Source organism: Rattus rattus, chromosome 15 (genome assembly GCF_011064425.1).
Source record: "Rattus rattus isolate New Zealand chromosome 15, Rrattus_CSIRO_v1, whole genome shotgun sequence".
Lineage (NCBI taxonomy): Eukaryota > Metazoa > Chordata > Mammalia > Rodentia > Muridae > Rattus > Rattus rattus.
The window spans coordinates 73,819,027-73,837,321 of NC_046168.1; the positions used below are offsets into that span (position 1 = coordinate 73,819,027).

The 18,295-nt window shown below is 44.9% G+C and overlaps 1 protein-coding gene across 1 annotated transcript in view; it reads left to right on the forward strand.

The window, feature by feature from the left end:
- Nucleotides 1–15,024, forward strand: part of Fbn2 (fibrillin 2) — a 207,062-nt gene extending 192,038 nt beyond the window's left edge. The window contains 7 exon segments of the mRNA XM_032885839.1: nucleotides 996–1,118; nucleotides 2,989–3,105; nucleotides 3,693–3,821; nucleotides 5,400–5,519; nucleotides 10,227–10,458; nucleotides 11,676–11,853; nucleotides 13,363–15,024. Coding sequence (XP_032741730.1) covers nucleotides 996–1,118; nucleotides 2,989–3,105; nucleotides 3,693–3,821; nucleotides 5,400–5,519; nucleotides 10,227–10,458; nucleotides 11,676–11,853; nucleotides 13,363–13,737 — 1,274 coding nt within the window. The 3' untranslated portion in view covers nucleotides 13,738–15,024.
- The last annotated feature ends 3,271 nt before the right edge of the window (nucleotides 15,025–18,295 follow it).

Here is an 18,295-nt window from a genome sequence, read left to right on the forward strand (position 1 = left end):
AAACTTTCAAACAGCTCTTGATTTCTCCCTACTCTCTCGCTTATGTGATATCTTCTTAAATTGTCAATTTTACAAAAAGTACCAAGCAAAACAGACCGCCTAACAGACTAAGCATGTCACGCAGTAGAAACAGCATTCAAGAGTAGCCAGGAGTGGGCTCCAAATCAGGAGTTTCTGCAGGCAGTAGGCATCCATCCATCCAGCGAGCTCTGAGGAGGAAATGGAGATTGTCTGCTCTCAGTCACAGGCCTAGCAGCAGAGTTGGCCTAGCCCAGTGAGGACAGCAACAAGATCCTGTCGATGAGTGGTTCTCAACCTTCGTAATGCTGTGACCCTTTAATACAATTGCTCATGTTGTGCTGACACCGCCATCCCCATCCATAAAATTATTTTCATTGCTACCTCGTAACTGTCATTTTGTAGAGGAGCAGTGTCTCAGTTCCTAAGACCATCTGAAATGTGCTTCCCAATGGTCTCGACCATCGTAAGGTTGAAAACCGCTGCTGTAAGTGAACAGCGGAGTGTAGAAAGGTCACAAAGCAGAGTTCACTGAGCTTATATAACCCCACCCTGGGACCAAACAAAAGGAACAGAGGGAAAAGTGGTGAGACCCAGACAGGAGAAGAGAGTGTGCAGAGGGCATCTGTGAGAAGCTGCCCGGTGTAAACCCACGCCAGACAGACAAGAAGAGGTGGGAGTGCTCCTAAAGTCTAGTCCAGCCTAATTAAGTTGAAGAGTTTCTAGGGTTTGGATTTTTGTTGCGCCCAGACAGTTGTCTAGACATTACAAGGTCTAGCCAAGATCTGTGCATTGACCCTCAAAGTAAGCCAGTTTGCTACTTTAGAGAAACCGTTGTAAGGGCCATTTCTTGCTGGCTGGATTCACTAGATGTTGCAGAGGGAAAGCAAGAAGGACGGAGTGAGAATGTGGGGAGAATGGAGAGGCTGGTCATTCCTCGTAACTGGGACTCTCATGTTGGTCTTTCCTCTCCGTAGACCTGGATGAATGTTCCCAGTCTCCAAAACCATGCAACTTCATCTGCAAGAACACCGAGGGCAGTTACCAGTGCTCCTGCCCACGGGGTTATGTCCTGCAGGAAGACGGCAAGACGTGCAAAGGTGAGGGGATTTCCAGGAGCCACCACCTTCATTTCTCTCTTCAGGAACGTTTGCATATCAGCCTTGTAGCATATGCTTCCCCTATGTTAAAAAACTGCTTCACAGAAAACTGTGCCAGGGCTCCTGTTATAGAAGGAAGGGGCCTTGAAAATCTAAATTAAAGTATTTTGCTCCTTAGAAATTAAAAGAAATAAAGTCTGCACGTGTGCACACATGTGCACACACAAGCACACTTACACGTGCTCTCTCAAACATGTACAATTGTGTATGTGCGTGTGTGCAGACACACACACACACACACACACGCACACACACACACACACACACACACACACACAAAGGAATATGGTTTTTTTCTTCAGCCAGGAACCTCAAATTTACTTCAAAGGAAAGTGGTTGGAACTGGATGTCATCACATTAAGTAAAATAAACCAGCCTCAGGAATGCAAACATCATGTTTTTTGACATGTACAGAGCCTAGCCTTTTTTTAAAAGGGGTATAAAAATGTCATAATGAAACCCACCACTTCATATGCTATCCTAAATATTTATAAAAAAGAACTTTTAAAATAAACCTTAAAAAATGTCTGGCATGAAAGTGCAGAACACTTTTGGGGAGGTGGTCAGAGGAGAAAGAGAGAGAAATAAGAGACAATGGGGTGGTAAATTTGAGCAAGTTACACGTCTATGATATACCATAATCCGTCCATTCGTATGGTAAGTTTTTCATTAAAAAAAACATTGATGCAAGAGTTGGTGAGAGCCGTCAGGAGCTGGAGCTCTTGTTGCTGCTGACCTCAGACCCCACCTCGGTTTTCCGTGCCTCTGCATTTCCTGCAGAAAGGTCAGGAGTCGGCGTGTGCGTAATCTGTGCACACACTGTATTGAAAGCAGTAAGCCTGCCAAGTCCGATCACTAAAATGGCTTCAGTGTCACACAGTGTTTGATTTTATAGGAATTCCCCTAAGCATGACACTAATGGACCGAACAGACGATTTAACTGTATTCTCTGTGAAGCAAGGTTTTCTTTCTAAGCTATATTAAAAATAATAATAATAATAATTACAAAAAAAGCAGCAAGCACTGGTATTTTCTTGAACCTGTTTAGAGAAATGGTTCAGCGGAATTGTCTTTTTAGCACAGTGTCTATAAAATGCATGGAGCTCATACCTTCCTCTGTACAGGGCACGAACTTTGAATGGATTTTCCCAAATTAAGTTTTATTCAAGCGAAATCAGATTTCGAGGTTCCTATTAAAAGAGTCCAGATATTCAGTCTTAGTTTATAGTTGCTCTGGTTTTGATTGGGGAGTGGGGAGAGTGGGTGTTTGTGTAACTTTGTCTGACCTGGAACCCACTCTCATAAACCAGGCTGGCCTTGAACTCACAGATATCCTCCTGCCTCTTGCCACCCAAGTGGTAGGAAAGGCATCCCCCACCGGTGCCCAGCAGAAGCTGTGTTTTCGATTCTCCTCTTAGAAGTAATGGTGTTCCCGTTTGGATCTGGTGAACCTCCCTCCATTTCCAATCGCTACTCTGTTTTCTATTTAATATCCCCTTTAATAAGAACATATAACTATCTATGCATCAAACCACATTAACTACAAGAAGGACAGCTTTTCCATTACAACCTTTGAAAATGGCGGACCTGCTGTGCTTTGGCCATCCAGTTTTCTTTTCAAAGAAAACTTTGCCCTATAACCCTTTAGCCACCTCGTCCCAGTTGGTAGCCTTCTGTGCTTAGGCTGCCTAATGTGCACATTCAAACCCTTCCCCCTCTGCATATGGGAGCCTCAGACTGCAGCTGAAGTTTAAACCCAATCGCCCCACGGAAAATGCATGACTTCCCCTGGGCTTCTCTGTCATTTCAGACCTCGATGAATGTCAAACCAAACAGCACAACTGCCAGTTCCTCTGTGTCAACACCCTGGGGGGGTTCACCTGTAAATGTCCACCCGGTTTCACCCAGCATCACACGGCTTGCATTGGTAAGGCAAACCACACTCAGGGTCTTTCACAGTTGTCGGGTAGGTGCATAACTGCGGCTCGGTTTGGGAAGGTTGGTGATGTGGATGTTTTCCTGACTAGAACACCATCCGCAGGAAGAAGGCCTGGACGTGCGTTTGCACATAGTCCCAGCATCCCATCCTCTGTACAGCTAAGGTGTTAGATCATGGAGGCGGTCCTGCCATGCATTTGCATAGCAAACATGTTGTAAGCCACGCCTCAGTTTCACCAGCCAAACACAGCTATGATGCTCAGATAAAACAGGATTAAAGGCTGTACTGGAACTTCTCAGTTTTATTATAGAAGGCACGTTTTAAGAGACCCTTAGTCTGTATTATCTAAAATGGGGCCTCTGGTGACTCTAAAATACATTTCTAGTTACGAGTCACTGAAGACCACTCGTTTCGTGCTCCTCTTGCTAATGAATTCTGACCTGACTTAGTCTCAAATGCTTCCCCCACAGAGTGAAAGCACGGGCTTGTGCCCCTCAGTTTATTTCACGTAGTGAGGTTTCATTGACCTACACATAACCAGGAAACTCGACTCTTCCCTCCTTGTCCTTTGCTAGATAACAATGAGTGTGGGTCCCAGCCGTCCCTCTGTGGAGCAAAGGGGATCTGTCAGAACACTCCTGGGAGCTTCAGCTGCGAATGCCAAAGAGGCTTCTCCCTGGATGCCTCTGGGCTGAACTGCGAAGGTGAGTCCCTGTGCACAGGAATCCTGAATGGGGAGGCCTTAAACGGTCTCGGAAATCACGTGCCATTCACCCTGAGTTCAGATGCCCAGCACCCAGGTAAATGCCAAGTAGGCATGGAACCTCTTCTGTAATCCCCTCGCCCTGGAGGCAGGATTGGAGTCTGCAGAGCAAGCTACACTAGAGGAATCGGCATGGTCTGGGTTTAGCAAAAGACCCTTCCTCAACATACAAGGAAGAGCGCAATACAGGAACACAAACACAGACACGCATGTGTACATGCACAGACACACACATGTGTATACAGACACACACATACACAGACACACGTGTACACACACACACACACTCATATGCTCCCCACATGTACACATGTGCCCATGCACAAAAGAACATGCACATGTATGCGCACCACATACAAACACACAGACAAAAATAATATTTAAACTCTGCACCCATGGCGCCACCCACGGGATAGGTAATTTTCTCTTGGGAAATCCTAAAGAGGAGCTGATTGGGAGAAGAGTCAGAAAACTGTCACGTGGGGCTCTGCAGCGTTCACTTGGCACACGCTCACTCACGTCACGCACAGGAAGGCAGATACGTTAGTGTTGCGTGTCTCGGGTTATGAGGCCAGCCACATCACCTTCGCGTGTTTATATCGTGTTGGAATTTACATTTTCCAGTTAGTCATCCTTTTTTAAAGTCATTCCTAGAAATATGTGATTTTCCACGCTAGATACAATCAAAATACTAAACACGCTCTACGAATTATACGACTTTTGTGTGCATTTTTCAGCCATTTTTATTTAAAAATTGTAATTTTAGCTTTTGTATTTGAAATCAATAGTCATTGAAAGCATTCTGAGCCTACAGCTGCTCGCCATGTGTGAGTTCAGCTCGTGACCATCCACATAAGATACCATTTATTAATTATCCATGTAAATTTGTTACACACGCATCACGCATGCCAATTCTATTTCACTCTTTTGGGGTAGATTTCAAAGCCTTAGTTGTCATTCCAAAATTGTATGCATATATTAACAAAGAAATTATTCCATATGTAGTACCACATCTTGCCTAAAAATAACAAAGTATCCAAATCCTTGAAAAGGATTTGCATCTAATTAGTCTTGACTGGGAATAAAAAAATTTTCTCATGCAAAACCATTGTACTTTAGAGATAACTCCGTAGTATTTGTATCTTACCACAATGGGGAAAGATACATATGAATCACTTTTGAATCAACTACAATCTTCAATGCAAATATAGAAAATTTGCCAAATAAATCGTACCATATGGAGCCAGTCAACTAAAAACGTACCACATTTGTGGCGACTATGGTTGATTTGCTGAAATTACAGTTACTCAGAGCGCTGGTGCGCTGTGGTCTGGTGGACAGCATAAGAATCAGGTGGTTTCTTATCTCAGCCATTCTTTGCACCATCACTGACTAAGAGCCATGTTAAAGAAAAGCCCAGTCGCGTAGGCTGTACGTTGCTTGTTTGTTCCCTTAAAGGTTGCGTTTGGAATGCATTTACCAAGTGAATGTGAAGACCGTGCTTGGGTTGTTTTTGCAGATGTTGACGAATGTGACGGAAACCACAGGTGCCAACATGGCTGCCAGAACATCCTGGGAGGTTATCGGTGCGGCTGCCCGCAGGGATATGTCCAGCACTACCAGTGGAACCAGTGTGTCGGTGAGTACTCCTTGGTGGCCCAGCCCGTGGCTTTTCACGACTTCAGTGTCTGAGTAAACTAAATAATAGGCACTATAGTTGCAGTACAGACTCCTAAAACCAGTTTAACCATTTAAGGTTCGTGTGCGAGGGGGATAGAGTGTAAGGTTCTATCCCGCCCCTACGCACTGTTGAAAGGGTAGACAGGAGAAGTCTGCATAAAAACACTGATGCACACCAGGGTTTTCTTGTGCTCATCTCTGTACTTGTGCATGTGACAAAATCCATCCTAAATGTGTTTTCGGAATATTTAAAGGTACATCAACCAGAGGTGCAGTCACTTTGACTGGACGTACAGTGAGGTTGGGGATGGTGTCACAAAAGCCATCTACGTTTGCCATGCCTTGCCACTTTTCATTAGTATTCTGTTAGATTCAGTTTGTGGATGGGTTCACCCATTACCCTGGGATAAATCTAAAGGACTCTTTCCATCCTTTGAGTGACAGGGCCTCATATAGTCCAGGCTCGTCTGTAACTTTCTTGTCTATAACTCGCTATGTAGCCCCAGGCTGTCCTCGATCCTGCAACCTCTGCTTCCCAGGGCAAGGACTTAGGCCTACATCACCGAGCCTGGGAAGTAATTCTAAGCCCCCAAGGACATAGATTTAACGAGTATTACTATGCTGCTTTAACACAGAAACAGCAACTAGTTGGAGCAAATGCGACTGACAACTCCAGACACAAATGTGTATCAAAGAAAACACAACAAGCATTCTGTTCCCTTCTCTACACTCATAGTAATCACAGAAATTCTCCCCATAAGAAACCACTGATCAAAGAGACCGTTACTCTTCCCCAGTAGCTGACCGAGCATATGCCCAGTTTCATGGCTCTCTTTGAATGCACTCCATAGCTACCCTGCCCAGCATGTTGTGAGAGCAGAAACTCGAGTTGCCCGATGGGAGAGAAGCAGAGCTCCCCCAGAGAGTAGGAGGCTGCTTCCTTGTCTCTGAAGTGATTTAAGACACTACACACGTCATTCGAATGTGCTGTAATCATACACCAAATGAATTGATTCGATGTGATCTTTTATGTTCTTCTCAAAAAGAATTCTCTAATGGCAGCTTAATGAGCTGAGAAGAAAACTGAGCATTTCATAAGAGAGATGAGGTCCACAAAGTTCTTCTTATCTGGACTGTGGCCTCCTGCCAGGCCAGGGGCAGAGGCTTTGCCCCACCAGATATGCACATCTGTGGGAGGAGAGGCAGACGGCCTGGGATTCAGAGCAAGGCCTAATGATTATGTGTGGGGAAGCATCACACTAAAAAGGATGAACAGAAAACTTTAAAAATGTACAGCTAGCAAAGAAAGATAAGGCTAAAGTTTTGAACGATTATCAAAGCAATGAGTTAAACAGCCAATCAAAATTATATTTTGTAAATATAATTCACTTCTTTTTCTTCATGAAAAAAAAAGTTGCAGAATTCCTTAAGCCCTGATATATTCATTCATGTATATAAGGCCATGTGCTGTCAAGCTCTTTATAGAAAATAGTGGTTTTGACTATTAAAGATGTTGGAGAACTGTATTACATTATGGTGTTTGTAAACACCCAGACCCATCGTTTTAGTAAGGACTGCAGACTTGGTGGTTAGTTCTGCAGAATTTAAGGCAGAAGAATGATTCTCTAATAGTCAGTTTACACAGAATTCTTGCTTTCAAGGAGAACTTAGAAATTAGAACATATACAAGTCACCAGTTCAAGTTTTTTCACTTCTTGAAGTTTTGATCTGGTAAACATCCACTGCAAAATCATCTGCCCGAGCCTTTACTAACTTTGGAGTTTCTGTCGAGGAATGGCCTGTGTGCGGTTTGAAATGCTGAGGCGCCATCCCACTTGCGTTTTCACAAGTTCCTTGAGTTAAGTGTTCTACTTAGCCTAGACCTCCAGAGTCCAGGCCCAGGCCTGCGAGTCTTCTAATCCAAGAAACACCTTGAACAGGCTTGGGAGCACTTGCCTGCCCTGCCATCACCCAAAGACTGAAGCAGGAGGATCCAAGGCCTGGGAGACCCAGGCTCAAAAACACAAGGGTCAAGGAAAGGAGCTCAAAGCACATCAGCAGGTGTCCGCTCTCCCCAGACAGAGTTAGCTTTTCTTTCTCCAAATGATTATCTTTAGGCAGTCGCCCCTTCCGTAGACAGAGACAGAATTGCAAAGGTTTCTGGATCCCTCCAGGGAGTCAGCTCAGCTCTGATAAAACGAACACTGTTCTTTCTTTTAAACCACACAACACAATTGGAATTGTAGCTCAGAGATAGGGCAGAAACAGTGAACTCACCCCAGCCGGGAAGCCAATGAAAGCAACAAATTAGAGTAGTGAGATTAGGACCAAGTTCAGGTTATCCGCGTCTGTTGGTGTAAATGTGGTTGGAGGGACGAGAGAAAGAGAGAGAGAGAGAGAGAGAGAGAGAGAGAGAGAGAGAGAGAGAGAGAGAGAGAGAGAGAACTTTCCTGTCTCTCTGGTGAACAGTCCTAAAGTTTCAGTCAGTACATCAGACTCCCTCAAATAGGGAATCTCCAAAGTTCACACCAGTGTTCCTGGTACCACCTTGAGATGAGTAAACAGTCCCTGAAAGTGATAATTTTGGAGAAAGCTTTTCATACAAACTCCCACTTTGTGAGCTTCCAGCTCATTACCACAAGGCATTGAGAGAACATCCTAGGACAGACTTTCTGAGTGTAGACAGCGTTCTCAACCACCATCGGGTATTGTGATCATTTGATTGAAACCGTGCGCTGATACGGAACATTTGCATATGGTGAAAATATTTTGGTGTGCTTTTTTTTTTTTTCCCGCCATTTACCGCGGATAACTTTCGCATTATATAAGCTTTCCTTAAACAGTCCCAACATAGCCAAGCAAGGCATCTCAATTCACAGTATACCTCAAACAAGGCCATTCTTAGCTAAGTCCATGCCATGTTATATATTTATAGTGTATAAATATGAAAGCACACGGTACTTCCAGAAACATAATCCTGTTTTAAAATGTTCTCGTAAATGGAATATTTAAATTCAATTTACCCAATTAATTGGCTTTCTTGGTAATTTTTCTGACTTACACAATGCCTGAACAAAGTCTCAGTGGGAACATGCCATTAAGTTGTAATCTGATTAGATTCCATGTTAGAAGAGAAATACTACATATGAATGTGAAAACGAACTATGAGAGTGGATGAAGCTTTGGGGCAGAATTCCAAGCCTCTCAAATATAGAAACGAAGCAGTGGATCCATTCAGATCCCACATAGCCAACCTACTGGGAATTTATGTATTTTCTGTGCATAAAATAGATGCCAGGAGATTTCGCATATTAGGCAAATGACCATATTTTGTATTCAGTGGCTAAGAGTTCTTCATTCCCTTGTCTCATTTAATTCTCCAACTATGCACATTACATTAAATTTGCCTAATGCCTGCCCTTTTGGTAGCCTCTATCCTGTGCTTTACGAAGTTCAATTTCCTGTCTAGAGGCCTCTGCTGAGTCCCAACTCCATCAGGAAATCTCCCTGAGCCGCTGTGGGTTCCCTCCGCCCCCACCCCCACCCCCGGAACCCTGTAATCATTGTGTTCCCCGGGTCATGCGCGCTCACAGCCTACTTGCACTCAGGCTAAAATATGTCCACAGACCCTCTACCCTCCATGAGCAGTCACAGGAATGGAAGGAATTCCATGGAACAGATATGATTCGTGCCCAGCGTGAAGTTTGGGTTATAATAAAGCTCAGAGGAGTCAAACCCAGGGTTATCTCAGCCACCAAACAGCGACCTCATAATTCCCAAAGTCAAAAGCACCTTGGGGCTTAACCCTTGATAACAGCGACTGAAAGCAGAGCTGTAATTAAGCCTCCACCAGGCTTCTGCAGGACAGAGCTAAGCATTTAGCAGCAAGAGCTCAGTGTCAGCGATGGCGGGGAGGGTATAATCCTCACAGAAGGCCCAGTCTGCACCAGGCAGGCTCCGGGGCTGTTAAAACCACTCTCAGTTCAATAGAGTCGATCAGGGTCCTTTTCATTGTTTTTTATAGAAGGCCCTGATTTTTTCAGAGAAAAATTCAGAGGTGGTGGATGTGCTAAGGGCCACCAGGCACAAATCCTAATAGAGAGATGGGCTTTTTAAAAAAATCCACAAGGTTCACGTACCACACAATTCACCCTCCTACAGTTTTAGTGTTTAGGTGTGTTCTCCTAAGAGTATGCAGTCCTGGACCCCAACAGTCTCCATTGCCCCCCAATAGAAACCCCATAACTGATGCCACTCTTCCCTCTTCCTCCCTCCTCCCCGCCACCTCTGGAAACTGCCGATCTGTTCTCTCTCAGGATTTGCCTAAAATACAGGCTTTTGAAATAGCCCTTTGTTATGAGAATAAAAGAATTATTCATTGGGCAAACTGCAGATCTCTGTCCCTACAGGCCGCCAGTATGCTCACAAATAGTACTGTAGAGTAGAGAGGGCAGGGCAGTGCAGGGGGCTGTGGCTTTCTCAAGCACGTAAAGACATATATTGGAGTGATATTTTAATTAACTCTTCTTATTGCCTTGAAGTCCATCGTGAGAGTACTTTTAAAGTTATCTGCGGTGTGAACTGATAGGCCCTTGGAGACCACCACCTTCTTCGCCCTTGCCCCTCCCCCTTCCTTGTGTAAGGGCGTCTTTCTTTCTCTGAACAGATGAGAATGAATGTTCCAACCCCGGTGCCTGTGGCTCGGCCTCTTGCTACAACACCCTGGGGAGTTACAAGTGCGCCTGTCCCTCGGGCTTCTCCTTCGACCAGTTCTCCAGTGCCTGTCACGACGTGAACGAGTGCTCCTCCTCCAAGAACCCGTGTAGCTACGGCTGCTCCAACACGGAAGGAGGCTACCTCTGTGGCTGCCCACCAGGCTACTTCAGAGTGGGACAGGGGTAAGACGGCCCAGTGTCCCCACAGCAACAAAGGGTGACTCTCCCTCTCTCCAGAGCATTCAGGCAGCCTTGCTCACCACCCCTGCGGGCGAATCCCAAGAGGTGAAACCATTGGAACTAGGCACCGTGCAGTGTAGGATCAAGTCCTTTGTGGAGAGCCTGAGACATGTGTTTCCATGGAAACCTCAGTCATTGGTCCTCATAACGGACTCAAGGCCAGATTCAAAGCTTAGTCAGCTCATCTGTACGGTGAAAGACAGATGCGTAAATGACTTCCTCCCCTGTGTTGCTCTGCTGATTTCCACAGATGCTGACCCAGCTACCCCTGAGGAAGGACTTTGTCTCTTTCTCTGTTCATCTGGTTTTATGTTGCCCGGAAAGGGAACAGCCCTTCCTCCCACAGGCTGGTTGCCCCTTGGGTCACTGAACCTTCTCAGATCTTACCACTTGTGTGTGGCAGGGTAGTACCACCACACCGAGAGACCACACCGAAGAGAACTTCAGGGACACAGAAGATGGTAGTCTATAAGTAAATAGGGGTGACCTTCTTTGAAAGACTTAGTAAGTCTAGCAGGCATTAAGTAAGGGGCATGAGCCAATCTGACCAGCACTGATGTTCAGTCACACGTAACAGAAATGATTGAGCCAACGAGAGCCAATGCCTGGCCTCCTACCGCTCACTAAAATAGGGATGCAGAAATACTGATTCTTAGAGCAGGGATCTTTGCCTGAGCAGTAAGAGCTGGCTTCAGGCTCCTGAAGCAAGTTTCCCTCACCTTGTCTTGGGGCTTGCACAGCTGCATTTACCTCCTTAAGTGGATTACGTTCAAGTGCTTCGATCTGTATAGGATTGAGAACTGGAGAAGCCCAGGACTCATCCTCAGAAGAATTTTGCTGTTTCAAAGCAATAGGAAATCTTTCCCTCTGTGTGGCAGAGAACAGACCCACAAAGATCAGGTTTTGTGATTAATACAGTTCCTCCTGTTGTGCTGACCCCAACCACAAAATCATTTCCATTGCTACCTCATGGCTGTAACGATGCTACTGTGAGGAATCATCACACAAACATCTGCATTGTCCCATGGTCTTAGGCAGACCCGAGGGTTGCGACCTACAGGATGAGAGTGGCTGGTTCACAGCTTGTTCTGCTCTGTGTTTCTGTTTAGACCGCCCAGGCTGATGATAATGTCTAAGGATGTTTTGCCTTTTGTAAACAGCCACTGTGTCTCGGGAATGGGCTTCAACAAAGGACAGTACCTGTCAGTGGATTCGGAGGCAGAGGACGACGAAAACGCTCTGTCCCCAGAAGCATGCTACGAGTGCAAAATCAATGGCTACGCCAAGAAAGATGGCCGGCGGAAGAGGAACGCGCCAGAGCCTGAGCCCGCCTCAGCCGTGAGTAGATGCATGCGGAGCAGAAGCCCTGCTTTGCCAAAAGAAAAAGGGGGGAGGTTTCTCTCTCTCTCTCTCTCTCTCTCTCTCTCTCTCTCTCTCTCTCTCTCTCTCTCTCTCACACACACACACACACACACACACACACACACACACACACACACACACACACACACACGTGTATTCCTCGGCCCTTCCCACTGATCATCTTTGCCTCCTAGGACGTGTGCACCTAACCTCTCCCTCAGCTCCTTCACCTGTAGAACGAGGATTGAAAACTCTCAGCCTCTGAATGTAGCGGAGCCTGCGCACTGCTCGCTGCAGTGCCTGGTGTGCCCATCAGTGATTAATGCCCACACACAGGCATGTTGGTGATTTCCCCCTGCCAGGGACAGTATGATGTCACCAGTCACCTCTCCTTTTAGTTAATATTGCTGAGAATTGCCCCCATCAACACGCACACACTAACTGGCTGTGCTTCAGAATTCTGGGTCTCAGAACCTTTCCTTATCTGTAGGACCATACTAAGCCCCCAAAATCTCTGATACTATTTTAAATAACAAATCAATGTTGCATTTATTTTTAAGTAGATGTAAGTATCCGACCCATTGTCTAATCATGACAAATTGCTCATCAAGATATAAAGCCTTCTCACTGTGGTACACAGAGCACAATTCTGTGTAAATAATGGCGGGTTCCTCAAAGCCTCTGTAACCATAACGTCACTAAAGCACAAACCCACACCAAAGCATCATGGGGTTTTCGTGTCCTAACTCAAGCAGCATTCTTACCTCCCATCCCAAGTGACAAATTCGGTCCATATTACCTGGGCCCCGCTTTTTACCAATCCTGGCTCCTCGGCAGATGACTCCGCGTGTACTGAGGCTCCTAGTAAATTCAGAACCCAGAGATGATTTCCCTAGGTGCGGGCCTGCTGTCCCATAGCAATAAGACTTCTCATTTTGACCCCACAAAAGATAAAATTAGACTTGTCTCTTGTCCTCATCCATTAAAGTGTTTACTTGAGAATTTCACACATGTATAAAATGTATTATGATCATATTGACCCCCATTTCTCCCTCCAACCCCTCCCCCCGCAACACAGCAATGTCCTACTGGATACAATTAGTGCTACTCACATACACAGCGTGTATGGGGACAGCCACTGAAACATGGGCAAACCACTAATGGCCATGACACCGAAGAATATTGTCTCTCAACTTAAAACCTAATCTTAAGCATAATGCTGTATAAACCCTTCAAAGGAATCTGATTTGTGACTCTTGTCTGTGACCTAAGTCCTACGACTTTACCGATCTTGTTGAGGTTCAGTGAGAGTCAAGAAGATTTACAGGGCATCCTCTGCAGAATGAATGAAGCTTTTCCCCGCCCTGACAGGAATTTGCAGACAGCAAATGGCCAGACAGGGAACGGCCTCAACATGCCCCTGTGACCTCTGAGTCTACCTTGTGCCCTGTACTAACTCGAGCGTGTTCCTGCTCTTTCCCTCAGGAGGAGCAAATCAGCCTAGAAAGCGTTGCCATGGACAGCCCAGTCAACATGAAGTTCAACCTCTCCGGCCTCGGCTCCAAGGAGCACATCCTAGAACTGGTCCCCGCCATTGAGCCCCTCAACAACCACATCCGTTATGTCATCTCCCAAGGGAATGACGATGGCGTCTTCCGAATCCACCAAAGGAATGGGCTCAGCTACCTGCACACAGCCAAGAAGAAGCTGACTCCCGGCACATACACACTGGAAATCACCAGCGTCCCTCTTTATGGGAAGAAGGAGCTTAGGAAATTGGAGGAGCGCAATGAGGACAACTACCTCCTGGGGGTGCTGGGGGAGGCTCTCAGAATGAGGTTGCAGATTCAGCTGTATTAGCCCTTTGCAGACTTGGGTCCCAGCTCAGATCCCAGCACAGCCAGCCTTCAGAAGTGTTTGGAACGTCACTGACTAATTTTGAAGAGGAAAAAAAAAAAAAAAAAAAAACCAAAACAACAAAGAACGACTTCCGTTCCTTTCCTCCCTGATTCAGACTTTGGAATGTTGACCGTCACAGGGAAGGATAATTCAGACTCTGGTATGGCCAAAGATTTGAGTGCAAAGGCAAACATAGTTACTGTATTTTTTATATAACTTCATTTTAAAATATATTAAAAAAAACCTAAATGTTCAAGAGATCAGCATATGGCACTAAATGCACAAAAAGAAATGTGAGCATTCTTCCTGTTAGCAGTCTATAACACTTTGGGTATTTTGCTATAGTTGCTAATTAAAAAATATAGATGTTTATTTATTTTAATGCAGTAATATATGGAGAAATGAACAAACTATGTAAACAAAAAGGGAAACTCGCTTGTTTTTCTTAGATTTATAAATTTGAGCTATTTCTTTTAGAGGTGCTTTAAAAAAAAAAATCCAATACATTCAAGAGATGTTTTCCTTTAGTTTTTCTGCCAGCCCTCCAACTGGTACGCACCTGACTATTTCAAAGAAAGTCTCGCGGAGCTGAACGGGCAGTGCGATCAATAATTTAAAAGATGTGGAAGTCGTTTGATCCTGTCTGAAGGAAACGAAAGCCAGAGCAGCTCGCCCGACCGTATTTCACATCACCAGCTTCACCAGGCAACAGGAGAGGAAACTCAACCACTGTAGCAAAATACCTTGACTGCTTGTGAGACCGTTAGCATTGCAGGCCAAACTGTACTGTATTTCTTCCTCCTCATAACCTCAAGGATCCACACGTGCCTCCCACAACACCTCATTCTTACCAGGGCGCGCTGCGCACTTGTGGTCCCCTAGGCAGCTGAAGAACCCGCCGTTCCTCTGAGCGGGAACACCTGGTGTTCTGTTGCGTTTGGTGCTGTCGTAGATTAAATGGTGCATTTATTATGTTCAAGCTATTTCAGGATTTGCCATGTGTGCGAACAATCATGCCATGCAGCCAAGGAGTATATGTTGATGTTGTTTTTTTTTTTTTTTAGAATTTTCATTAATACCGTAGTTATACACCATATGCCTCATTTTATCATAGCTTATTGTGTATGAAATACGTTTGTAAAGTGAATTGATGTTTAGTTTGCTTTAGTCATTTGAAGAGATGCCACACCAGGAGGCACCAATAAGAGCACATGTCCGCGCTCTCCTCCCTGGAGAACCCATCCTCGGAAGATACGAAATGGCCAAAGCACACACAGTCATTTCTCTCACACCTGTGTCGACCAAAGAGTAGGAACCAGCTCTAGCCAAGGTTTTTGAGGCTTTTTTTTTGTTTTGTTTTGTTTTGTTTCTTTTTGTTTGTTTGTTTTTAATAACTAAAAAAGAAAAAGAGGAACAGTGTAAATTTGTAATCAAGTGTTTGTGAGGAAAAACTTATGGGATTTGGTTATGTTTGTTTTTGTAGGTCTATGTATCAGATATGACACTTTTCTGGCAATAAAGCTTATTTTGGGGTAGTCTTGCAGCTGTGTGTTCTGAGACTCGACCGGCTGGTACATCTGTGGGAGGCACTGGAGGCTGGGCTACAGGGATAATTATTAAAGAACTAGACAGAGAGCAAGGCAGAGGCACAGGAAGGGGAAGGAGTGCTGTACCATACTGACAAAAGCAGAGGGGTGTTTGCTTCCTGGTCATATTCATATGGGAAAATAGCATTATGGCGGTGGGCATTTTTCAATTCTACATGAATTATAAAGCTTCCCGGGGTCCAGAAATTCTACTCCTTCCACCAATCTCTGGAATGTCCTAATAAAGGACTCTGGACCATCCATAAGGATCAGGAACCAAAAGTTTCCTAAATCAAAGCCTTGAAGCAAAAGTAAACTGCAGGCGTGCGTCAATAAAATGGCACAAACCCTGAGGCAAACCAAAGCTCATCCCCTGCCTTGCACTCTACTCTTCAATGTGAATAGATTTGACAGGGCTTTTAACGTGACCCTTCTCTTGATACATTGCTAAAATGGGGCCCTCTCTCTCTCTCTCTCTCTCTCTCTCTCTCTCTCTCTCTCTCTCTCTCTCTCTCTCACACACACACACACACACACACACACACACACACAAAGTTTCCAAAACTTACAAGTTAATTCAATCCATGGTAGGATTTGTGTGCTTCAAACTTTCATCCACGGAGTAAGAGAACAAGGGAATATTATGGCCGATCGTAATTCTGTCCTTTGCCAACCAGAAATTAGCTGCGTGGAATAAGAAAAGTATGTGCCTCGGGGTGTCCTTTAAAATGTAGCGTGCACATGCAGCTCCATCTGCTGCTTATTAATAGTGCAGCGTGGGCTCTGTGATGTCAAATGACCCGGAACCAGATCTGACTCTAGTTCAGAACATGGAGCGACAAGGCTCTGACTCCACCTCTAATCTGCTCATGAGGAACTCTGGAAGTCCACACTGTTGGGAGCTTCATGTCAACCATAAAAAGGCATCAGGCATGCAACAAGGAAGAATGTGCTGGAAGAAAATGACTCCGAGAAGCTTTTACCAAGTGGGCAGTTTATTACAAGTGTAAATTACATCATCGTGGAGCTCACCACAGAGGCTGTTTTAGGGAGCATGTTGTGATTCCCATCTCTAACATTCACTCAGCATACTTTTTTTTTTAATTTACAGAAAAGCATGTCAACTCAGGAATCTAGATCAAACCCAGTGACTTTATGTGATAATGGCCCTCAAATGACAGCAACTCTCTCTCTGCTCACTGCGATTTAGGGCTTTTCAGACCTCTCTCCCGTTTAGTTCTTTTCCGTGTGGCTGCAGCTTACACTGCATGGACATAAGTCACATTTGCATCTGAACTCTGAACTCTACTCAGAGGAACATATGAACCACAGTGAATTTAAACATCTACTGTTTTGTATGCTCTCAGGACCGGGAACAGCATCGGTCACTCTGCCTGTCTGTTCTCTGAGGCCTTACTTGACTTTAACTTGTGGTTTGCAGAATAGATCCATGAGGTTAAAGGTCAGACAACTGAAAATTCCAAAGCACTGGTGTGCCTAGGTCTGTCAAAACGTTAGAGAACCATGGACTCGATATATGAGATCTCAAAAGGAGTGAGAGGCGGCCATGGTTGACATAGAAGGTGGCAATTTAGTGTGTTCCACCTGACCACTCAGAAATTCTCATGTTCTTGCAGAGTATGTTAAAGTAAGAAAGCCCTGCTCTTCAGAAGACCAGAAACTCCCCTGCACCACGCAGCCTGGGGCTCACTTGTACTCCTGCTTTACCAGAGTCCAGCAGAGAACCACACCACTTCCTCAAACACCCACTCCCTTTACTGTCCCATTGCACGCGTCTTTGGGACTTCGATAGATTAATTAGAAGCTGTTTAGACAAGTTCGTTGGAGAGAAAAATGAAGAGAGGACATTTTATTACCAGTAAAGGAATAATTCCAGAACCTTTACTTAAGAGAACTAAAGGTGGAAGGAAAGATGGGAGCTTACCGCTGCCCCATGGGAAATAATGTATTTCCTATCTGGTGATGGTTTGGGGTTTTTTTGTTTGTTTGTTTTTGTTTTTAGCGTGTTTGCTTTCTCAATATTTTCAAATCCATGAATACTTAATAAGAAGTATGCTTTTCTATCTTTGAAAACCATTTCCTTAGAATCCTAGCATACAATGTATGACTCATTTCATCATCCAATCAGTGACACAGTACGGTCTTGTAATTAAAACAAAAACAAAAACAAACAACCCTCCTTTGAATGGAGCAAAACAATTTAATTCCATCTCCTTGAACAAACTGTATAGCGCCTCACTTCCCTGACTTGATCTTACTGTGTGGCTCCAAGGATTCAATAAAGACAGCTTCCTGTCAGTGGAGGGCTCAACAAATAAGTAGCAGGAACTCAGAAAGGCCGGCCTTTTCCGCTCTTTCCTTTTGTGCCATGGCCACCACTTGAGGATAAAGCAGACCACATACCAACCCATACTTCTCCCTAAGTATGGCTCTTTGATCACTGGTGCATCACTAAACTGAAGTAACATGTCCAGACACACAGCACCCAGACGAACCAGTCTCCCAAGTGGTCCACAACTGGGAGATCTTTAGATGCCCCAATATTCCCTCCAATGTTTCCAATTGCCAACTTCTCCTTCCTTATTAGAATTGTGGTAAGAGCTCAGAAGTCCAAGCCACAAACACAGCCAGAGCCCTCGACTACACAGTCCCCAAAAAAATGACCGAAGAGACTGTACACACTGATTGTCCTCACTAGAATGATTTATTGCCATGAAAGCTAGAGCTAGGAAACCCACCCATATTTACAGGTAAAGAAACTGAGGTCCAGATTTGTAAGAGTTGAGTGCAAAGCCAATTTTCACACAAGAGAGACCAGAGCCCTTGTCTGGCTGAAGTCTGGTGCCATGAGTACTTCCACTACGTGGTAAGCCTATTTGGATCTCCTTTAAGCCCTGAGGATATAGGCCAGT